The sequence below is a fragment of the Chrysemys picta genome, chromosome 8, assembly GCF_011386835.1.
Source record: "Chrysemys picta bellii isolate R12L10 chromosome 8, ASM1138683v2, whole genome shotgun sequence".
NCBI classification, from domain to species: domain Eukaryota; kingdom Metazoa; phylum Chordata; order Testudines; family Emydidae; genus Chrysemys; species Chrysemys picta.
The window spans coordinates 67,399,226-67,423,586 of record NC_088798.1 but is presented as its reverse complement, the minus strand read 5'-3'; the positions used below and the strand labels follow the sequence as shown (position 1 = coordinate 67,423,586).

General features: G+C 48.9%; 1 protein-coding gene and 1 long non-coding RNA gene across 2 annotated transcripts in view; one reads left to right on the top strand and one right to left on the bottom strand.

The window, feature by feature from the left end:
• Positions 1-553: 553 nt before the first annotated feature.
• LOC135973118 (uncharacterized) lies at positions 554-2,659 on the bottom strand. Its single transcript, XM_065554750.1, has 2 exons — positions 2,023-2,659; positions 554-1,029 (listed from the first exon to the last, which is right to left on the bottom strand). Exons 1-2 carry the CDS (start codon positions 2,597-2,599, stop codon positions 554-556), a joined length of 1,053 nt encoding a protein of 350 aa, XP_065410822.1. The 5' UTR covers positions 2,600-2,659.
• A 9,763-nt stretch (positions 2,660-12,422) lies between these two features.
• The window catches only part of LOC135973250 (uncharacterized), a 250,415-nt gene continuing 238,476 nt past the window's right edge, over positions 12,423-24,361 (top strand). The window contains exon 1 of the long non-coding RNA XR_010590050.1: positions 12,423-16,758. This is a non-coding gene — a long non-coding RNA (uncharacterized LOC135973250). The remainder of the gene's footprint in view (positions 16,759-24,361) is intronic.

The following is a 24,361-nucleotide window of genomic DNA, read 5'->3' as shown; positions in this document are numbered from 1 at the left end:
GACTGTGGTGCGGAGCGGGTGTAGTGTTGTGACGCGAATGCAGCTTCTAAACTCAAGGATTGACAGGCTCCGCTGCGGTGGGATGCTTGTTTCAACGGAGCCTGTCACCCCTCCTGATCGGGACTGTGTGTATGGGGGGGCTATGTGACTTTGTGGCAAGGGGAGGACGGTTACAGATCCCATGCTGTGTGGCTCTGTGATCCTGCCTAAGGACCGGCGCTTAAGATCTGTAACTGCCTTCCCCCGCCACAAAGTCACAGAGCAACCCCCCCCCCCCAACATAACATGAAAACAACCTCCCAGACTAACCGGGGTAACTAGTCACTGCATCACTGCACTGTGTATGTGCCCTGCTGCTGTGCCTGCCCCCGACTATGTACCCTGCCAAAGGTGACTGTCCTGTCAAATTACCAACCCCCTTTCCCCTCCTCCTCCAAAAGAACATGATTGAAACAGTAGTTAACAGAAACGAATTTTTTATTATCAACTACACATGGCATTGGGAGGTGAAACTTGGACGTGGGCTTGTGTCAGGCGGGAAGGAAAGAACTTTTCAAATTTTGGGAAATGAGAGCCTTCTGCTACTAGAGCTCTCTGCAGGGGTGGAGTGAGACTTAGCAGGGACTCTGCCGCTTCTCCTTCTTTGCACTTTGGGTGAGGTGGGTATGGGACTTGGTGGCGGGGGAGGGCGGTTAGAGATGGACTGCAGCGGGGCTCTGTCCTCCTGCCTCCGTTCCTGCAGAACATCCACAAGGCGCCGGAGCATGTCCGTTTGCTCCCTCAGTAGTCCAAGCAGCGTTTGAGTCGCCTGCTGGTCTTCCTGCCGCCACCTCTCCTCCCGATCCATGTTGGCTTGGTGCATTCGGGTCAAGTTCTCCCACCACTGGGTCTGCTGTGCTGCCTGGGCTTGGGAACAGGCCATAAGCTCAGAGAACATGTCCTCCCGTGTCCTCTTCTTCCTACGCCTAATCCGCGCTAGCCTCTGGGAGTGTGATTCCAGGCTAGGTTGTGAGACAGTCGCAGATGTGGCTGTGGGAATGGGAAAAAGGGAGTGAATTCCTCAGAAAGATAAATGTAGTTGTGAACAAAGAACATAGTCTTTCTCTGTGAACAAGACCATGCACAGCACCTTTCACATGCGCACTCAGCACAAGGTCGAATTCTCGGCCTTCGCATTCAGTGCCTGGGGTCTTGCACAGCACATTTGAGAAGCGGGGCAGCACAACGGAATTTCTGTTGCAGGCAGACATGGTAAGCCGTACACTTGTGGCAGTTTAAAACTTTTATATTACCACTGGCCTCATTTCACATTTAAAGCAATGTCAGTCCCTGCTGCCAGCAATCCGGCAAGCGGGAACTCTGCCCCTGTCCACCCCCTCGCGGCTGTCCCCGGGAACGATCCCTTTCGGCTGCCCCTCTCCCGCCTCCACCGCGTGGCTGCAAACCAGTGGTTACAGTTCTGTAAAGGAACGGGCAAGCAGTCCCAACACTAACATTCCCCTACCTAATTCAAAGCAGGTCACCATGGCCGACATCACCCTGATAAGGATCTCCGAGAGCGACAAAGAGAGAATGCTCCGGGAAAGCCTCCAAAGACCAGGGCCGTATGCCGCCCTGCTGTGCAGAGCAATGATTCCCGAGTACTTGATAATCTCATGGCGCGGCAACGTGTCGTACTTCGGAGGACCCAATAAGGCCGCTCTCCCCAGGAACCTCATGCAACGGCTTTCAAATTACCTCCAGGAGAGCTTCATCGAGATGTCCCAGGAGGATTACTGCTCTATCCCCGGACATATTGACCGCATTTTACTGTAGCTGCAGTAGCAGGGAATAAACAGTAGAGCGGCTTGTGCAGGACAATCACTGAAAACCGGACATTGCTAGATTTCTTTTCAAAACTTGCACTGCCCATGACTAAACCATTAAGCGCCTAGGGCACACTAATCATGAACAACCCATTCTTTTAATTGTTAATATTCCTGTTTTGTTAAAAATAAATGTTTAGATGTTTACAACACTTACTGGCTGATCCTTCACCAGATTCTGTGTCCGGGGTAACGGCTGGGGACGCTTCGTAGGGGATCTCTGTAAGGGTGATGAAGAGATCCTGGCTGTCGGGGAAATCAGCGTTGTGAGAGCTGCCGACTGCCTCGCCCTCCTCATCTCCTTCCTCATCTTCCCCGTCCCCTAACATGTCCGAGGAACTGGCCGTGGACAGTATCCCATCCTCAGAGTCCACGGTCAGTGGTGGGGTAGTGGTGGCGGCCGCACCGAGGATGGAATGCAGTGCCTCGTAGAAACGGGATGTCTGGGGATGGGATCCGGAGCGTCCGTTTGCCTCTTTGGTCTTCTGGTAGCCTTGTCTCAGCTCCTTGATTTTCACGCGGCACTGCGTTGCATCCCGGCTGTATCCTCTCTCTGCCATGTCTTTAGAGATCTTCTCGTAGATCTTTGCATTCCTTCTTTTGGATCGCAGCTCGGAAAGCACGGACTCATCGCCCCACACAGCGATGAGATCCAAGACTTCCCGATCAGTCCATGCTGGGGCCCTCTTTCTATTCACAGACTGCACGGCCATCACTGCTGGAGAGCTCTGCATCGTTGCCAGTGCTGCTGTGCTCGCCACGATGTCCAGACAGGAAATGAGATTCAAACTGTAAGTGGGCTGTAGTCCACGAAAGCTTATGCTCTAATAAATTTGTTAGTCTCTAAGGTGCCACAAGTACTCCTGTTCTTCTTTTTGCAGACAGGAAAAGGAATTCCAATTCAAATTTTCCCGGGGCTTTTCCTGTGTGGCTGGTCAGAGCATCCGAGCTCGCACTGCTGTCCAGAGCGTCAACAGAGTGGTGCACTGTGGGATAGCTCCCGGAGCTATTAGCATCGATTTCCATCCACACCTAGCCTAATTCGACATGGCCATGTCGAATTTAGCGCTACTCCCCTCGTCGGGGAGGAGTACAGAAGTCGAATTAAAGAGACCTCTATGTCGAACTAAATAGCATCGCAGTGTGGACGGGTGCAGGGTTAATTCGATGTAATGGCGCTAACTTCGACATAAACGCCTAGTGTAGACCAGGCCTAAGTGTCCAGAGTAGGCGAGGGAACATAGGCATTGCCAGGCCTAGATCAAGGTCCATCAGTGGCCAGCACCAGTTGTTTCAGAGGCATGGGTAGCTGCAGCTGGTGTAGGTGGAGCAATTCGCCCCTCACATAGGTCCCTTCCTGGTCTCCAGCATCTGCCAAACCACAGCCTAAGCCTCTGCTTCATCTTGCCAGCTGCCCTGCAGCAATCCCATGAGACTCTGCTCTTGTTCCCAATACACTCCCTCACTGCTATACACCTGCTCCAGAATTACCAAACAATTTCCCATCCCAAACTGGGGTGAAAAGTCCAAAGCTCAAAAATTTTCACAAACAGAAAGTCTGGAAAAGTGTCACCTTCCTGCGCGTGGGCAGTCGTGTGGAGCAGTGCAAAGTGGGTGCCAAGAATCATGGTACCAGAACAGGAGCGTTTCATACTGTCTGTGCTGGGGTAACTGACTGCATGAGGTGCCGGGGCAATGCAGAACCAGCTCCTGGAGTTTATTGTCCTCTTAGGCTGGATTGATAGCCATGCAAGCTGTGTCTGAAGACTATGGTCCCATTAAAGGGGGGAGGGGAAGAAATGGGTTAGTGCTCTTTTTGTTTCGCAATGCTAGATAAAGAGATGACCGATGGGGTCTGGTTACCTTTAGAAATAGCACAGATATCTTGTCTTGTCTTCCCTTTTTCTGTTGAAGGATTTTTTGGATAACTCAGCCCTGCAGGGATGCTGAATACTCAGCCAAGATCTTTTCTCCCAAGTGTGCCCTCGTCTAGACTAGGATTCAAAGGGGTGTGGTAAGCATGTGTAACTATCATGTTCTAATTAACATGCCTGAAAAGTCTAGTGTAGACAAGGCAGCATACCCTGTTAAGCTGCTCTAGCTGATCCCTGGGATCTCTAAATTCAACCAGTTTAGCATGTGCTCAAGCCCCATACATCCCCTATGGTCTCTCAGCAGAACCCTAGGAGATGAGCTATTGTCCTGATTGGTGGTGGTCTCTTGCCGCCTGCCCCAGGACATATGCTGGAATATTTTCCTTAGCAGCCTCTTGTGTGTGGCTTAGTCAAAGGATCTTTGATGTTCTGATTACATCATAGCACCTGATTCTCCAGCGTTCTGTTTTCCTGAGATACTCAAACAATTCTAGGGCAGAGAACCCCAAGCTGCAGTTGCTGGGACACATGCTGGTGTATCCGGCCGCAAACTGCCTCTCCAATTCTTCCGACTACAAGCCCTGTCCATGCTGTGCTATGGGGCTGGCGTATCCCTGAAGAGAGAGTGTAAAAAGGGAAGAAGGAGGATCCGGGGAACTACAGGCCAGTCAGCCTCACCTCAGTCCCTGGAAAAATCATGGAGCAGGTCCTCAAGGAATCAATTATGAAACATTTAGAGGAGAGGAAAGTGATCAGGAACAGTCAGCATGGATTCACGAAGGGGAAGTCGTGCCTGACTAACCTAATTGCCTTCTATGATGAGATAACTGGCTCTGTGGATGAGGGGAAAGCAGTGGATGTGTTATTCCTTGACTTTAGCAAAGCTTTTGATACTGTCTCCCACAGTATTCTTGCCGCCAAGTTAAAGAAGTATGGGCTGGATGAATGGACTGTAAGGTGGATAGAAAGCTGGCTAGATCGTTGGGCTCAACGGGTAGTGATCAATGGCTCCATGTCTAGTTGGCAGCCGGTTTCAAGCGGAGTGCCCCAAGGGTCGGTCCTGGGGCCGGTTTTGTTTAATATCTTTATTAATGATCTGGAGGATGGTGTGGACTGCACTCTCAGCAAGTTTGCAGATGACACTAAACTAGGAGGCGTGGTAGATACACTAGAGGGTAGGGATCGGATACAGAGGGACCTAGACAAATTAGAGGATTGGGCCGAAAAAAAACCTGATGAGGTTCAACAAGGACAAGTGCAGAGTCCTGCACTTAGGACGGAAGAATCCCATGCACTGCTACAGACTAGGGACCGAATGGCTAGGTAGCAGTTCTGCAGAAAAGGACCTAGGGGTCACAGTGGACGAGAAGCTGGATATGAGTCAACAGTGTGCTCTTGTTGCCAAGAAGGCTAACGGCATTTTGGGCTGTATAAGTAGGGGCATTGCCAGCAGATCGAGGAACGTGATTGTTCCCCTTTATTCGACATTGGTGAGGCCTCATCTGGAATACTGTGTCCAGTTTTGGGCCCCACACTACAAGAAGGATGTGGAAAAATTGGAAAAAGTCCAGCGGAGGGCAACAAAAATGATTAGGGGTCTGGAGCACATGACTTATGAGGAGAGGCTGAGGGAACTGGGATTGTTTAGTCTCCAGAAGAGAAGAATGAGGGGGGATTTGATAGCAGCCTTCAACTACCTGAAGGGGGGTTCCAAAGAGGATGGAGCTCGGCTGTTCTCAGTGGTGGCAGATGACAGAACAAGGAGCAATGGTCTCAAGTTGCAGTGGGGGAGGTCCAGGTTGGATATCAGGAAAAACTATTTCACTAGGAGGGTGGTGAAACACTGGAATGTGTTACCTAGGGAGGTGGTGGAGTCTCCTTCCTTGGAGGTTTTTAAGGCCCGGCTTGACAAAGCCCTGGCTGGGATGATTTAGCTGGGAATTGGTCCTGCTTTGAGCAGGGGGTTGGACTAGATGACCTCCTGAGGTCCCTTCCAATTCTGATATTCTATGATTCTATGATTCTATTGCTGAAGCCTGAAGGGAATAAAAGCATGAGGCAGAGGATGAGCTCAGTATTCTGAGACACACTGTAGCTGGACGAGCTAAGGAGGCATTTATCTTTGCAACACTTGATACTGTGATTGTTTCCAGCCATTTCCCAGTTGCCCGGGCCTGGGCATAGTTTTCCAGTGGGTTTGATTTTTAGCTATATCATATATCCAAAGAGCTCTAGAGAGAGACTGAGTGGGAGATACAGCCTGGCAAAAGGAAACAGCCCAAGTAAGAATTTACACTCGGTTGCCGACAATGTATTGTTTCAGAAACATATAGTGCATGAAAAGTAGCCACGGTCTGTCTGTGATAAGCAACTTGTTGCTATGTCTCCTTTGCCAGATTCTGCCTCGCTGAGGCAAGGGGCCCATGTGCACAAGGGCTTGCTTAAGGGATCACGGCAGGTACTGGAGCATCCTCTCTGCTCACTCACCACCAGCTTGGGCACATGCTTGTCCCTTCTGCTGGGGGACCACAGCTTACTTTGAAAGATGGCAGGTGACATATTCTGAAGTGCCTCAGTGTCTGAGGCCCCTGAGGCCCATTGACCTTCAGAAATGACCAGCATAAAGCCACTGGGTCCATAGCTAAATCCCATTCTGTGGGGACAGGAGCGGAGCATTTCGTTCGGCCCTTCCCCTGACTACTCAGATAGTCTCTGCTTGAGACAGAGCTTCCTCCACTGAATAAGGGGAACTGGCCATGACTCTTTAGAACCAGGCAACGCTACCCCTTCAGGGGGCACTATTGAGTTGCGAGAGACACATCCACTCATTACTTCCAGCACTCCCGGCACCAGCCGCTGAGGAAGCAAGAAGCAGGCATCTGAATGCCATTTCCCCCATGGCCAGAATTATGATGACCTCTAGGACACCAGCCCCAGCCCCAACTGAAGGAAAAGATACTCACATGCCTTTCACAAAGGTGGAGAAGCAGGAATTCTGAACAGACCCAGCACTGGCAGCAGGGTGGAAGGTTACCTGAGCAGAGGATTCATCATGATCAGGGAGTGCCCCGATTGCTATGGCCGTGTCAGCCTCCAGAGGGATGGCCAGTCAGAAGGCATGTCAGAGAGATGAGCCAAGCATCCTGCCTCTGCTCAGCACCCAGGGCACTGTGTGTCACAGGTCTGCTGGTGGCTCCCCGGGCTGCTGAGAGGAGATCCAGACACTCAATCCTTGGGTGGTTGAAGCTTCCCTGGGCCTCAGCAGGCTGCAGACCTGGCTTCTCTGGCACACTTCATGGGCACCCACTCTCAGCCTGTTACCCCTTCATGGAAATGAAGCCTTGCAGCCCGCCTTCCCTAGGACCCAGGACCAGCACTGACCCCCAGGATACCCCACCAGCTTAAACACACCCTCTTCCCAAACTCCACCCAAAGATGTGAGCCTCCTGGGTTACTTCTGCAGGGGACCACATGGTGGGTGCAGTGTGCAGCACACACACACCATGCACAGAACTCGAACACATTATTGCTCTTAATCACATGAGAAATACACAAATCTATACCAAAATAATAAACCCCACATGCATTTCCCTGCCTCAGTTCCCTCCCCATTCCAGAGCACTCTCTGGGTTGTGGTCAGGGTCATCTGGAGCCATCCAGGGTCCTTCTGTTGCAGTGCATGGCTGGTGTGCTCTGAAACATGGGGCTTTCTCCTCTAGCTCACCTTGGCTGCTCCATCCCCTTCCCCTCTTCTGCCCAAACTTCCTGTGTGTCTCTGCGTGTGTCTTTTTTAAAGCCCTGCGTTGTCCCATCTGTCTCTTTGTCTTGTTTGGGAATTTTCCATTCTCCCAACACCACACAGTCTGCAACGGGAAGGTGAAGAGTGCTGGTTTCCCCTCAGATGTCTTTGGCTCTCCCAAGTGAGACCTCTGCAGGTACAGATAGTCCTTATTGATCAGCTGTTGTCCCTGGTCTTGCAGAGACATGTGTTCAGACTTGTAAGCCATGGGGGTTACACAGTTCTAGAGGCATGCCATCATACAACAATTTCATAATAACAACTTCATCACCTTAACCAGAATTCTTGAAGATATCCAGGCAGATTCCCCCAAATTATCACAGTGTGACTGTCCCCTTTAAGCGTATAAATCACATATGCTGCACACTTCACCCTGAGCTAAGCCTCCTCTTGGTAAGGTTGGGAGGGGGGCAGGTGGCTCAGTCATATGCATATAGGTGAAGTGTTTATCATTTCATGAATACTAAAATCATAGACATTGCTGAGCTGATGTTCTCCTGTGCTCAGCTGGGTCCAGCTGAGCAGACTCTGCTGTCTTACTGAATGCCAGGCACATCAGTAGTGCATGGCAGTATTTTGTTGCCGTGAAACTTCATTGGAGAAAGGAAGGGATCATTAGCAATGAGGGGACCCTCCTTGGCAAAACAGAAATAGGGTGTCACCGTGCCTCCATGGGTCACAGCTGAGGATCTCAAATTCAGGATGAACTGCTGAGAAATAGGGCAGACCCATCCCAAACTGGTGGTTATTCTATTATTAGATATATTAATCCAGTACCAAAAGTAAACTTCTGTCTCACCACACTGGTTAACAAGAAGTCCAAATGACAGTGTCATTAGCACTTGTTTCACCACTCAGACACTAGACTTTATGATGAGTGGTTATTGAAAACGAATTTCATTAAAAAAGTGTTCTTCTGATCTCAAATGATCAGCCAGATCACCAGGTCAACATATAACTCAGATCTTACCCAATAATCATGCTGTTGCGAACACTTTAGTATCTAGTATCTAAACATTTATTTATAAGAGAAAAGAATAAGGAGAGAGTTAAAATGGTCAAGGAAAACACATACAAACATTGCAGAGTTCTTGTAGCAGGTTTGTAGCAGTGATGTTACAGACTGCTGGCTTATGAAGTCTCTGGCAACTTCCAAAAGATTGGAAGGTCCTCAGTTGATTTGTTGGAATGCTCCTTTTAGTGTAAGTCCATAGTCCAGAGATCAGAGCAGGAAAGAGGCAAAATGGAGATGCTTCCAGGTTTTTATACCTTCTCCCATGTGGAGGGAATGCTCTCAATCTTAGTTTGGGGAAAATTACAGGCACAAGATGGAGACTGGGGTCATATGAGCAAGTCACGTGCCCTTATATGCTTTGATAACTCATAGGAGCAGCCATTATCCATATTTTGGCTAAGGCATCCACGGAAAGGCTCACCAGATGAGGACAAGCTTCTTCTATGGCCCATTGTGTTCTTTAATGGGCCATCACCTTGAATGGTCTATTTATAATGTGCTGGCTAGACTGGATGTAAACTACCTTGTGGGATACACCAGAAGCAAACACATTTGAAATACTGGTACATAGTCAATATTCATAACTTTAGATACAAAGATGATCCATGCATACAAATAGGATAATCCTATTTGATAGATTGTTACTTTTCCATTGATACCTTACATGGCATACTTTATACCAGATTTGTCGCAATTGTCCAACAATGGCAATATTAATGGTCATGTTTCAATCATACAGCATCATACAGGGTCACCAAAGAAATGGCCCCGCAGTGTCTTTGGATCATTCTGATATGGAGGGCTATTGGGACAGAGCTGTGACTTTTTCAGCTCACTCACAATTCTGAAAAAAAGAATGGGGTTGAAATGAAAACATTTTTATTGGTGACATTTTCAGGGAATCACAATGTAAAAAAAAAATTGGGGGTTGATCTAAAAGTTTTATTTGGATTTCAAGCATTTTTAACCGGTTTGTTTAAAAAAATTGAAGGAAATTTCCAAATGAAAAGTTGTTTCAAACTGAAAAATGGAAACATTTAGTTTTGAAATTGTCAAAATGAAACTTTTAGACTTTTTCAGTATCTTTTTTTTTCTTCCCACATGAACAATTCAGACAAACTGACAGGAATTCATGAAACTTTTCAGAGTTGCCAAATCTGCATTTTTTTTCCAATAAAAGTTTTGACTGAAAAATGTCACCCAGCTCTATTCAGGAGTGGTGTGGTGGGACTAAAGCTTTATTTCCCAGGCTGAGCTGGAGTTGGAGGAGTGATCATTGTCACACTTAAACCATCTTGCAAAGAGGTTCCCTCCCTTCTTATTCACAACACTCTCCACGATTTCACATATGTCTTTTTTCTTTTTACAACCAAGGAGGTAAAGCTTTTGCTGGGAGATAGTTATAGAAGACAGTGGAGAGGATCTGACAGTCCCAGGCATGATGCCTGACCCTGAGAGATAGAATGTCAGAGCTGAGCTCTGTACTCAGAGGCAGAGCAATATGTCTGACCTGAGCTGAAAGAGTGCACCAACTGAGGACAGAGCACTGGAGTGCTTCTGGGGACCACTGTGCATGGATGGGGCCCGAGTGGTACAGCCTATAGTGGGGAGCTCTGTGCATGCAGGGAGCCTGGTGTCAGACGGAGAGCAGGGCAACATTTTTTGGTCAAAACCTTTTTTCTACAAAAAATGCACATTCAAGTTGACTGAAACATTTTGCAAAAAATTCCCCAAAAATCAAAATGTTTCACTTCAACATTTTCAAAACAAAACGTTTTGACTGTTCAATGCAAAGTCACTTGTTTGAAATCTTCCTTCAATAGACACTATGGGGGGACACCAGCTAAAGGGAAGGACATGTGACCTCCCCATGTGACCTCCCCACCCTGCCCTCAACCCGGGTTCTCCGTGCTCTCCTCTGCCCCCACGGCTTGCTCTGTGCGCAACAGTAGCTGGTTGCGAGAGAGCTTGGCTGGGGCAGGGGCAGCCGTAGCCTAGGCTCGACTTCTGGTGACAGGAGCCATCTCTGAGCATGCCAGAGGGACAGGGGGGCTCCAGCTCACTCAGCCACTGTCACCAGAAGCTGAGCCTGGGTGGGGAGCAGGCTGCTGCCGCTGCAGCCAGGCACTCTCCCAGGCAGCCGCTGCACTGCACGGGGCAGCGTACCAGGCAGCATGCCTGGAAGAGGCTCTGGCCCTTCCCCTTCCTCTTCCTGCCAGGGCCAGCTGGAGGAGGGCTCAAATTAAATGTTTGGGTCGACTCAAAACAATTTTTTTAAATTTACTTTTTTTCAATGTGGCCACTGAATCAAAAAAATCAGTTATTCACCCAGATCTAGTCAGAGGAAAAATGAACCCTGCTGATCAGAGAGTGGGATCGTGCCCTTTTATTGATTGATAGTGTAATATCAGAAAGAATAAAATGAAGAGCAGGCCCCGAAGAAACAGTCTGCATCTACTGTACACACAGAAAGGTAGGAAGTGTTCTTGGAAAGCTCTTTTCTTCTACACCACCATTAAACAGCATCTGACCAAAGGCGGCTTCTTCACCCTTGCTGGTGTCTGGATTAAACACCATTGCACATAGCCACCTGTGAATGCACAGCTGCCTGGGTAGCATGTTATTAATGAGTAAGGATGCATTATCCACATTATTGACTCTTGCTGAGGGAATCCACCATCATGCTGCCTTCCTGAGGAATGTGCCACTACTCTAGGCACAAGAAAGCATCCCTGCTACGTATCTGTCTGTATGCAGGGGTCAGCAGAGCAAGCTCCTTTGATCTGACTGCTTTGTAGCACCTCCTGTCTTTTCCTTGTGTTCTGAAAGATTAATGCTGGGAATAGGAAGCAGAATCCATGCAATGGCCAATAAATTTCATTCTCCAAAGCAGTTCCTGGCTGGCTGTGCTGCTTCCAGGGATGGACAATGAGGATGTTTGTTAAGTTAGTTGAGGCAAAACTGCACAGCCTGCTGCCCCATACAATGAAGGAAAGCTCAGGCGCTCCTGTGCCTTTATAATGCTCCCCAAAGCTGTTTGCAAGCTCAGGTCCGTAAGAGTGCAAAGGCGGGGATGCAGGCATGGCAAATACACTTTCAGCACACTGTCTAACAGACAGCTCCTTCTTTTTTCCACTTCAGCTCAGCTCCACTTACTGTCCATGCCTGGAATTCAGTGTCAGCAACACCTGATGACAACACTCTCTAGAGCAATGCAGGGAGATCTGTTCCCAGCTTCCTTATCCTGCTTTCCTCCTTAGTTATGTTAATTGCACTCAGGTTTTTCAGCTGGATTTTTGCTTTCAACAGTAAAGAAATGTATTTGTGATGAACTGCACAACCATCTTTTGACTGACTTTCAGGATGTCAGTCTTTATTAAACAATGCCTTTGCCACTCCCCTTTTCATCAGCCCTGCATTCTTTTGCTCTTTGAATCATAAACTTTAAGGTCAGAAGGGACCATTATGATCATCTAGTCTGACCTCCTGCACAACGCAGGCCACAGAATCTCACCCACTTGTTGGTGTCACTAGGCATAGCTACCAGGAAACTCGGGGGAGTGGAAGGCCATAAATGCCAATGAAACTCCTTTGCTCTGGGTCTAAGTGAACCACAGTGACTCCATCTTGTGAACTTTCACCTACTTTTATGCTAACTGCTTATATGCTGAAGCAGGCTGAAGCAGAAATGTAATGGTCAGCTTTTTTTCTAGCAGACAGCTGCTGTTTGCTCGCACTAACAGAAATGTAGTGATAAGACGGGGGAAGACTGCTGCACAGGCCTTGCAAGGCCAAAAGATAAGCAGGCGAAGGGAAAGTTTCTAACATGCACAATGTGTACCTTCTGTAACTGTTGTCTGGAAGGGAGGGATAGGGGGAGAAATAGACAAAGGCTTGCACAGAAACTGCTTGGAATATAAAAGGGAAAACTTGCTTATATGTGCTGTGCTTGATTTGAGACGTGCCTGTCTCCCTGCACCACTTTGAGATCTCAAATAAACTTGGTTTGCTTCTCCACACCTGGTGTGTCTATTAGTGCGGCGCACACCGGGCAACGAACCCTGCTGCTGCCTCCTCGGGCCCTTTGGGCCGGCAACAGTTTTGGCATCCCTGGGTGCGCTTGAAGCTGAAATTTAGCCTTGCTCGGATCCCTCTTGGCGGCCGACGGATTACGACGATGACCGACGCCCAGAGCTCACTGGTGACTTCATCGGGGGCCTCGGTGGAGACGTGGTTTGCTCGACCCCAGAGGGCACAAAGGTGCAACACACACGGATAGTGGAGAAGCAGCTGTGGGCGATGGTGAAGAACCAGACCCTTGGATAAGGTAGGAACAGTCCAGTGGGGACTTTACCTGTTTTGACCTGGGGATGCCCAGTGTCTCCCTAGAGTATGGGGCAGGGACAGAGTACAGCCGGCAGGGTACAGTGTACACCCTTAGAATGCATTCTGGGGAACTGGAAAGTGTTTGGATCAGACCACTTGATTAAAAGTAAATTGAAAAGGTTCTGTACAGTTGATTGGCCTCAATATCAGCTAGAATGCCAAAAAAGGTGGCCACCGGAAGGATCACTTAATTACAACACGATCCTTCAGTTGCTTTTGTTTTGTCAGAGAACAGGTAAATGGAATGAACATCTCTATGTGTATACATTTATGGTGTTAAGAAATAGGACTGATATTTTGTACAAGTGCCATTTGACTCCGACAGACTCGGTAGTAACGGCTGCTAAACCCCAGAACCCTCCCACTGTTGTAATGGCAGAATCGGTATCCCCTTCGGCTCCAGCACCCCCACAGGCTCCAGAGAGTACCCCCTCGGTGGGATTGTATCCGTTGATTACTGAGAATGTCGTAGCCCGTCCAGGAACACAGGAGCGTGCAGCCCAGATTGTGTCAGTGTTCTCTCATGTTCCTTTTAATCCAGTGCACCTAGCTGCTTTTAAGGCAGAAGCAGGGGAATTCTCGACAAATCCAAGCAGGTTTATTTCAATCTTTGAAGGGTGTCTGGCTAGCCATAAGCCTGACTGGGATGATTGCAATATACTTATGAGAACCTTGTTGTCTGAAGTGGAGCGGAATCAGGTTATAGTTAAGGCTAAGGAGGAAGCACAGAGAAGGCATTTAAGGTTTAAAAAGGAAAGCTATTGGACACCAGAGGTTGTACCGAGTGGAATCCTCAAAAGTGAGTGTGCTCGTCCTGGTTTGTTACTTCAAAGCTCTGTATAGAAGTTATGTTACTGGAAGGGTGTATAATGGCAATGTGTATGTGTTCATTGTTGGGAAAAGGTGTATGAGTGAAGAGTGGAAGGTTCCTTTGTAAGTTAGAAGAAGCCAAGAAAGGGAGAAGGAAAAAGAACAGAACAAGTTAACTGGAAAATATAGCTAGCAAGCTCAGTCATGCTGGCCCTATCCAAGGATATTGTTCACAGCTAAGACTTGGCTGACAACCAAGAGAAAGGAGGGCCTGAATGTGCGCAAGCAACTGTGAGATCTGCAAAATACTGCAAGGCATAATGAGGATAACAGAAGGGTTAAAAAGCAGCTTTGCTGGACAGTATTGGCCCAGGGATTTAAAAATTCCCCCACTCTGTTCGGACAGGCTCTGGCCAAAGACTTGGAGGAGTGGGACAATGCGGACAAAGCCCTCCTCCTGCAATATGTAGATGATTTGCTAATTGCTGCTGTGGGTCTAATCCCTTGTCTTAAAGCTACTGTGAGTCTCCTGAACTTTGTTGGACTCTGAGGATACAGGGTAGCTCGAAGCAAAGCTCAAATTGCACTCTCTGAAGTACAGTATTTGGGATTTCACATCAGGCAGGGAGAAAGAAGACTCTCAAATGACAGAAAGGAGGCTATCTGCCAAGTTCCTATCCCTAGCAACCATAAACGGCTTAGAGCATTTTTGGGCCTGGCAGGTTTTTGCAGAATATGGATCCCAGAGTTTGGACTGTGGGCTAAACCTCTGTATGAATGTGTTAAGGGAGCGGATCATGACCCCTTTCACTGGTCCCCAGAAGCGGACAGGGCATTTAAAATCTTGAAAAGGAAGCTGATGGAAGCCCCAGCCCTGGGTCTGCCAGATCTCTCTAAGCCATTCCAACTGTATGTGCATGAAAGGAAAGGGATAGCCCTGGGAGTGCTTACTCAGTTACTAGGTGCCTGGAAACGTCCTGTAGCCTACTTTTCTAAACAAATGGATCAAGTTTCAAAGGGTTGGCCAGCATGCTTGCGAGCAGTTGCAGCCACTGCTCTAGTGCTTGGGGAAGCTGAAAAACTGACACTGGGAGGAACTGTGCAAGTGTATATTCCCCATGTGGTCCAAGCCCTGCTGGACACTAAGGGTGGTCTTTGGCTCACACAGGCTCGGGTTGCTCGGTACCAGGCAAAACTGTTAGAGAACCCTGAAGTTACCCTGCAAACCTGTCCCTCCCTTAATCCAGCTACCCTGCTACCAGAGACAGAAAAGCAGGAACATGACTGTCTGGAAATCTTAGATGCCCACTACTCTAGTCGCCCAGATTTAAAAGATCAACCACTCCCAAATGCTGACTTGGAATGGTATACTGATGGCAGTAGTTCTGTTGTGGATGGGCAAAGGAGGGCGGGTTATGCTATTGTGACACTTCATGATACTGTGGAAGCTGAAAGTTTACTTGCTGGGACATCTGCCCAACTTGCTGAACTAGTGGCCCTGACTCATGCACTTGAGCTGGCAAAAGACAAACGGGTTAATATCTTTACTGACTCAAAGTATGCTTTTGGGGTATTGCATGCTCATGCTGGTTTGTGGAAGCAAAGGGGAATGCTAACAGCCCAAGGCTCTCCGGTTAAGCATGGGTCTCAAATTCTCCGGCTGTTAGAAGCAGTACAACTCCCCTCAGCAGTAGCGGTGGTACATTGCAAAGCCCATCAAAGGGAAGATCAAGATGTAACCAAGGGCAATGCCAGAGCAGACAGAGAAGCCAAGCGTGCTGCTACCCTGAAATCACCAACAGAGGAGAATGCCCAAATGCATGCCCTCATCCCATCAGTAGGTGAGCTTGCAGTTCCTCAGTACTCCCATGAGGACAGAAACCTGGTTGACAGGCTTGGTCTCCAGGAAAAGGAGGGATGGCTTTATTCCACAGAGGGAAAAATCCTCCTGCCCAAGGGCCTGATTCGACCAGTGTTGCAGAAACTGCATCAAACCACCCACGCAGGCAGAGAGGCTCTTACCCAGCTTATGAATAAGTATTTTCTAACCTCTGGACTTAAACCCCTAGCATCACAGGCACAGGCTGAATGTTTAATCTGCCAAAAGAACAACCCTCGACCAGGAGTAGCAGTGTTACCAGCCACTCTGGAACCTACCCCAGGCCCAGGATTGGTGTGGCAAATAGACTTTACTGAGTTTCCCAGGACCCAAGGGTACAGGTACCTCCTCGTCTTGGTGGATCGATTCAGTGGATGGCCTGAGGCCTTCCCATGTCGTAACAACACTGCCAAGACAGTGGCTCTTAAGTTTGTCAAGGAGATCATTCCTCGCTTCAGACTCCCCCAGTGGATGGAATCTGATAACGGAACACATTTCACATCTCAAGTTGTTGAAAAGATATCAAGTGTTCTGCAAATCCCCTGGACGCTCCACACACCATGGCGACCACAAGCCAGTGGAGTAGTGGAACGCACAAATCAGACACTCAAGCGACACCTCTCAAAGGCCTCTCTTAGGTGTCCTGATGCTTTGCCCCTTGTGTTACTCCGCATTCGTGCTCTCCCCAAGGGCAGGTTAGGTCTTAGTCCCTTCGAGATTATGTTTGGAAGAGCATGGCCTCTGAATGGTACACCAGTTCTGGCAGGAGAGTGGGAGATGGGGTATGGTTTCTTGTCTCAGTACATGTGCTCTCTGTCTGCTGTTCTTTCTTCTCTTCACAGATACACCAAAGATTCACAGCCTCTTCTGCTGGATACCCCGGTCCACTCCTTGCAGCCAGGCGATTCTGTACTCGTACGGACCTAGAAGGACAAACCTCTCCAAGAGAAGTGGAAGGGACCCCACACCATCCTGCTTTTTTCCCACACAGCGGCAAAGGTCGAAGGACAAAAGAACTGGATTCATCACTCTCAACTGAAAGCAGTACCCACTCCTGAACAGTGGATTGTCCAACCTGCAGAGAAAACTGCCAGTGACGATTTGGGACTTAAGCTGTTATTCAAAAGACAGTAAGGGTTGTTGGAAATGCTTTGTGATATCTCTGAACAGTCACAGCACCCTCCCTGAACATCGGTTTTAATCTATTCACAGTAGGCTGACCTTTTTTTTTTTTTTTTTTTTTAATGGAGATATCTCATCTCCTAGAACTGGAAGGGACCTTGAAAGGTCATCAAGTCCAGCCCCCTGCCTTCACTAGCGGGACCAAATACTGATTTTGCCCCAGATCCCTAAGCAACCCCCGTCAAAGATTGAACTCACAACCCTGGGTTTAGCAGGCCAATGCTCAAACCACTGAGCTATCCCTCCCCCTATGGTCCTGATCCTTTTATTTTTCCTAGAGTTTTCACAGGATATTAACAAGCATATCTTGTCAGACGAACAGGCTTTGAATCAGTGGAAGGCCCAGGAAGGGGAACCCACTATTTTTGATTCCCTTTGGGGTTGGTTACCTGGTCTAAGGGGACTAGGGGGAAGCATTGTTCGCATCTTGCTCACAGGTGTTGTGATATGTTTTGTCCTTTTCCTTTTGCTCGCTTGCTGTAAAGTGCTCATATGTAAGATTTGTACCTCCCATTCCCCAGAGGTTCCTTTATATTCTGTCATTGATTATCCCAATTACATGGAGCTTAATCACATTTTATCTTTAGATTATGAGAAAACTCTGCCAAAGGTTTGTTGAGCGTTCTCAAAGGAGGGATTGTTGGTGTCACTAGGCATAGCTACCAGGTAACTCGGGGGAGTGGAAGGCCATAAGTGCCAATTAAACTCCTTTGTTCTGGGTCTAAGTGAACCACAGTGACTCCATCTTGTGAACTTTCACCTACTTTTATGCTAACTGCTTATATGCTGAAGCAGGCTGAAGCAGAAATGTAATGGTCAGCTTTTTTTCTAGCAGACAGCTGCTGTTTTGCTCGCACTAACAGAAACGTAGTGATAAGACGGGGGAAGACTGCTGCACAGGCCTTGCAAGGCCAAAAGATAAGCAGGCGAAGTGAAAGTTTCTAACATGCACAATGTGTACCTGCTGTAACTGTTGTCTGGAAGGGAGGGGTAGGGGGAGAAATAGACAAAGACTTGCACAGAAACTGCTTGGAATATAAAAGGGAAAACTTGCTTATATGTGCTGTGCTTGATTTGAGACGTGCCTGTCTCCCTGCACCACTTTGAGATCTCAAATAAACTTGGTTTGCTTCTCCACACCTGGTGTGTCTATTAGTGCGGCGCACACCGGGCAACGAACCCTGCTGCTGCCTCCTTGGGCCCTTTGGGCCAGCAACACACCCACTCCTGTATCAAACCCCTAACCTATGTCTGAGCCATTGAAGTCCTCAAATCATGCTTTAAAGACTTCAAAGTGCAGAGAATCTTCCAGCAAGTGACCTGTGCCCCATGCTGCAGAGGAAGGCGAAAAACCCCTAGGGCCTCTGCCCATCTGCCCTGGAGAAAAATTCCTTCCCGACCCCAAATATGGCGATCAGTTAAACCCTGAGCATGTGGGCAAGACTCACCAGCCAGTACCCAGGAAAGAATTATCTGTAGTAACTCAGATCCCACCCCATCTAATATCCCATCACAAGCCATTGAGCATATTTACCGCTAATAGTCAAAGACCAATCTCATTATACCATCCCCTCCATAAGCTTATCAAGCTTAGTCTTGAAGCCATATATGTCTTTTGCCCCCACTACTCCCCTTGAAAGGCTGTTCCAGAACTTCACTCCTCTAATGGTTAGAAACCTTTATTTAATTTCAAGTCTAAACTTCCTGATGGCCAGTTTTGGCCAGGTTTCTCACTGGATCCGAGAGCTCAATGTATAATACAGTGGTACAGCATGATTGCAGGTAGAATCCCACTTGGAATGTGCAATTCTATTAAGGTTCTTGGTCCAGACAAGCACACAGAAAGTAGAAAGCTGAAACCAAGTCTGGCAAGAACAGTCTGTCTCACCGGAGTTCTAATATCTCTGCCTCTTGGTTGCCAGAAATGCTGTGAGAACAATGTATTTCTGCTCTTGCACACTGGGAATCATTTAACTCATTATGAAATGCAGCCACAGCTGGAGTGCAGCACTGCAGTTGCTTCAGAGTGCACAGCAGCAGAACACCAGGGTTTAGAACCAGAAGTGAAGAAGACTCCCAGGAAAAGCATGGGGAACTGAGGATGTCAACCGTCATCTGAGTTGGAATCTGGCCAGGACACCAGAGACAAGTGATCCGATCACTGCATGAAAATATCATCCCTTAAACAAACGTAATTGAATCTATCTGGGAAAAGGTTCAGGTTTGGTTGACTAGATGCATAGTGATTGGTGTGGTTGGGTCTTATTTTATTTACATTGGTTCAGACACACCTAATCCAGTCTGTTCAAATGGGAGCATGAGTGTGTCCCCGCGGAGACCCCGCCCAGCTAACTGGGGGGATTTGGGGTGTCTCTGGGGAGATACCTTGACTCTTGGGGTGCAGCATTCTGGTGTGCCTACAGCAGCAGACAGAGGAGGTTGAACGTAGCAAAGAACTAGTATTCGATGGTAACTAGGTTTGAATGTTCTGATTCTACTGATCGCCACATCACAATGAACCATGTGCCAAGTGCAATGGGAGACATTTGATTGGAAAGCCCAGAGTGGTCTGTTTATTGTTCAGCATCATGAGCACCTATATCACCACTTCTATACTACCTGTAGTGTTGAGACGCTTTGGCTGTGGGGAGGGGGGCAGCGGGGCTTGCAGTGCTCCAGCCGGGGAAGCAGGGCCTGCAGCGCTCCAGACGGGGTAGGGAGGCCGCGGGGTTCCTGGGCTCCGGCCAGGGTAGTGGGGCCGCGGGGCTTGCCGCGCTCCGACCGGGGTAGCGGGGTTGCGGGCTTGCAGTGCTCCGGCCGGGGGAATGGGGCCGCGGGACTTGCCGCGCTCCAGCCGGGGTAGCAGGGCCGCGGGGCTTGCTGCGCTCCGCTGGGCAAGCGGGTCGCGGGGTTGCTGGGCTCCGGCTGGGGGAGCGGGGCCGCGGGGCTGTTGAGCTCCGGCTGGGGTAGCGGGGTCACGGGGGTTGCTGGGCTCTGGCCGGGGTTGCGGGGCTTGCAGCCTTCATTTACTGAGTCTCGAAATATCGTCTTGAGCGAAGCTTTTTATTAAATCTTACTTTATCCATGTCAGTACACACGTTATCTATCTATCCTGTCCTACCACCACATATGGATTTAGGCACCTAACTTTAGGCATCTCAGTTTGGCCCTTCACCTCCCTGGCCAGAATTCTCAGACTCAGTGATGTTGCATCTCTGCTTCCACTGAAGTCAATGACAAAACTCCCAGTGAGTAGATAGCATAGGGCTTTTAAGAATCCCATCCACCATGCCTTAGTTATTTCATCTGCAAAATGGGGGTGATGACAAGTCCCTGCCCCTCAAGATGACATGGGGTTTAATGGAGAGCCTCAAATGCAAGGTCCTACATAGATACCAAGGGTCATTGATACAGCCAATGAATCAAAGGGACTAATGGTGAGTAGCTGGCTTCAAATGCTTGAAAACAGAAACAGTTTTCTAACCCTGATACTAAATGAAAGGTGCAGCTGACATGGAATCTGCCAGCCAACTCCCACCCTACAGGCAGGAATACATCCAGGCCATAGTATTTTGCTGTATGCAAGACTGTTGGAATTGCAAGCTATCAATTTAAGAGTGAGTGAGTGAGTGTGTGTGAGGGGGAATCCCAGTCACAGTCCTCAAAGTATGTGAATGGTGCAATCCATGTCATTCTGGGAAAAGCCAGTTGTTTAAAGCAAGGTAGGGTGAGTTGTGCCTTGCTGTATTAGGTAGCAGCCTGTTTTCTCTCTCTCTGGTTTTGGGGTCTTGTGGGTTTTTCATTCTGAATTCTAAGAAATAAAGTTGTGTTAGGTTGCAGCCTTTCAGAAAGAGTATTTATGTGTGTGTGTTGTGGACATAACAGGTATATTCCCAGATAGCCCCAGTGCTTCTGAGGTAGAGTACCAGTTCGTGAGACTAGGGAGCAGTGTGTAGCATGGGAGGTTTGGTGTGATTTCATGCTCTCTCTCTCTCTCTCTCTCTCTCTCTCTCTGAGTGAGGCACTCTGCCATTTAGGTGTTGCCCAAATTTATGAGGCCAGACATTTTTATAATGTCACAAAATGGGGTTTGGTGGCAAATTTAATGGGATTATTTAAAAGGGGAAAGAAAATTTGAATTTGCTGAAATGCTTGGTGGAGTTCCAAACTCTTATTTATTCTCCCTGTTGTGCAGCTGGGGCTGGCTCTGAGGAGCTCAGCAACATCGGGAGACATGCTGGCCACTGGCCAAGAAGCAGCTGAGATGGAGAAGAAATATCTTCACATCAATTCAGCAAAGGAAAGAGGCTATAAAGTAAGTCACTCCGCAGCCAGAGATCATAACAGGCTTTGTGGGATGTGTCCTTTGGGTAAAAGGGTTCTGACTCCTGAGCTGTGCATGTGGTGGGGGTGACGGGAATGGACCAGTTGACCTACATGGCCATTTCCACCTGTTTTTGTGGTTCTCTGTAGGCCTTAGCTCTGCAAGATGAATACAGATGCTGCAGCCAGGCTTCCTTCCCTCTCTCCTAATAGATCTAACCACAGCCAGCAACTTCTGTCATTACAGCAGGGCAGGACCAGTTGTGAACAGATCTCCCATGGCTCCTCCAGCCTGCCCTTCAGTGTCATGGAGGAGCTTTCCCAGCACAATGGGTACAAGACTCGCTGGCAGCACTCTTCAGCAGTATCCAGGTGTTGTAGCACTATGCCATTGGGGCACATTATCCCCCCTTGATCCCTGCACGGAGAGATGCCTTTCCATGGGGAGAAGGGATGCTGCCTCTGGTGGGTGCAGACCCCCTTCTCTCCCCTCCTCGAGGAGGTGATCTAGGGGAGAGTCCCCCCAGGGTGTGTTTTCATTGAGGAGGATGAGCTAGGAGGCCTCACAGAGCAGGGCAGAGGCAAAGACATGGATCACTGGTGCCAGGCAGCTCCCCAGTCTCTGAGGGACATGGACATAGGTTTCCCCACACAGGGAGAGTGGATGTAGGTCAGGTGTAGGTGAGTCTGGTTTAACCAGAGGTGAAAGTAAGTTGGTATGGTCCAGTATGGCTCTTGCCGGTACGCCATGCCAGACCGGACCAGCTTCCCCAGGCTGTCGATTTAAAGGGCCCGGGGCTCCCCGCAGCAGCTGGAGCCCCGGGCCCTTTAAATCACCTCCCGAGTCCTGCTGCCGTAGCCCTGGGGTAGCGGTGGCAGGGCTCTGGCGGTGATTTAAAGGGCCCGGGGCAGCTGCTGCGGGGAGCTCCGGGCCCTTTATATCACCGCTGGAGCCCTGCCACCGCTACCCCGGGGCTCTGGCAGCCGGGCTCGGGCAGTGGTTTAAAGGGCCTAGGGCTCTGCTACAGTAGCGGTGGCCAGAGTCCCGGGCCCTTTAAATCACCCAGGGACTCCCAGCCGCCTCTGCAGCTGGTAGCTCTGGGGGTGATTTAAAGGCCCCGGGGCTCCCAGCTGCAACTAGAGCCCTGGGGCCTTTAAATCTTGATTTAAAGGCCCCGCCTCTTCCGGTTGAGGCCATGCTCCTGCTCAGGACTCTGGCATACCGTTAAGTCCTTTAACTTACTTTCACCCCTGGGTTTAACTCACACCCTGTCACACACCGACTCTGAATGGAGCCCACTGTTCTGAAGGGGAAGGTGTGCCTGGGATGCTGGTGTTTAAATAGCTCTTTCACTGCATGTAAAGTAAATTGGGATGACTCTAAAGGTGATGGGGGTGCTGGTATCAACCCCCACCCTTTCCATGCTTGGGGCCAGGAATTGCTGGGCATGCTGTGGTTACAGTGCTGGGGTATGGCCGCATGGCCCATGGCTGCGTCTCCCGCCGGCAGCTGCCAGCACTCTGAAGAGGGAATTTCTCTGCAGAGGCCTGGGTGGTGAGTGGGAGACAGAGCCATGCAGTGTGGCTAGGCCTCTGCTCCACCCCAGCTCTGTCTCCAGCAACCCAAAGGGGAACTACCCTGTAGAGCTTCACAGAGCAGTGAAGGTAGGGTCCCTGGGAGGATGGGCATGGGGCCAAAGAAACAACTGCTACACACGTAAGGGAGTTAGCAGAAGAGAAACTCTGGCCTTTGGTTTGGCTCAGTCAGCTCAACTCCCAGGAAGTAACCCATTTCAAAGCTGATTGGGGCGGGGGGACGGATAACTCAGTGGTTTGAGCATTGGCCTGCTAAACCCACCATTGTGAGTTTAATCCTTGAGGGGGCCATTTTGGGATCTGGGGCAAAAATCTGTCTGGGGATTGGTCCTTCTCTGAACAGGGGGTTGGACTAGATGATCTCCTGAGATCCCTTCCAACCTTGATATTTTATGATTCTATGAGCACAAGTGACATTCACTTGGGATTGTTTTCTGGTCACTGTGGTTTAGCAGGCATCCTCTTGCTCTCTCACCTGCTGTCTCATCTGGGGATGTGGGACATTTTCCATTGAAACCCTTCTTTTAAATGGGCAATTGGGTTTTTGACTAAATTCAATTTGTGCCGAACATGTCTGCTTCCCTCACAAGTGTTTGATTTGTTCACTGAAAATGCAAAAGGCAAAAACTTTTCAGCCAAAAACCAAAACATTTTTTGTCTTTTCACTGAAATGCCAAAATTCTCAGCTAAAAATTTCGATGAAAACAATAATTTTTTTCTATCTAAATTTTCTGCAGGGAAAAGCCCCCACTTTCTGGCCAGCTCAAGCATCGTTCTGGGACTCAGAGCAAGCAGAAAACCTGTGTCGGTGGCAGCTCCCTTGCTGACCGTGGGAGCCAAATGGTGCATGCCTGTGAGAGCAAGAATGATCTACTGTAGAGAAGTGAGCAGTACAACTGGATCCATCAGAACACGCCAGCCTGCCAACAGACCTGTCCCTGTGAAGCCCTGTTCTACTCAGTTCTGACCACGTAAGTTCTTGTCCATCACACTCACTGGTTATGCTTCCAGATTCTAATGTTAGGGCTTTTCTCCAAGCTGCCTTGGGTTTTCTCTAACCCTCAGACACCTCTGAAGAGTTGCTGCTATGAAGGGCAGTAAGTTCTCTCTGTTTTTCCATTGAGAACAACAGTAGTTGTCTCAGTTGGGGTGCCTGCAGTGCCACCCATTGTGAGGGGCAGCTCACATAATTTAAGGTTTTAATTTCTATATGAAGGGCCTACGGGCTCAGCAACAGGCACCGTATCAATCACTGAAAAGAAGAAATAAAAGCAATGCATGTTGGGAGGTGTCACAGGGTCTCTCACCACACTGGCGCCTCCTGCTGGCCGTTTCAGGAATTAGCTCAGTCCCAGCAGGTACACCCTCAGGTGGTGGTGGCTCTCCCATCCTCGCCTCCGCCTGCAGACCCATTACAGCTCCTTTCTCTCACCATCTGCTTCATGGCACAGCCCTCCGGCCATGTCAGGGCAGGCTGAGCTGGTGTGTAATGAGCCTGAGACCAAAAACGCCTTGGTGATTTTTGATAGAGACAGTAAATCTCTGCTCTCTCATCTGAGCTATTAAACCCTAGAAGAATGAAATAGAAAATCCCAAATTGAAATCACTTTAAAAAGGGTCTGCATTTAATTC

What these genes read in the sequence shown, in the direction of transcription:
- LOC135973118 (XM_065554750.1), bottom strand. Translation starts at nt 2,599, where the DNA reads ATGCAGAGCTCTCCAGCAGTGATGGCCGTGCAGTCTGTGAATAGAAAG. An exon ending in ATCTGGTGAAGGATCAGCCA is followed by an intron (nt 1,030 to 2,022) that starts GTAAGTGTTGTA and finishes CCATTCCCACAG; the next exon opens with CCACATCTGCGACTGTCTCA.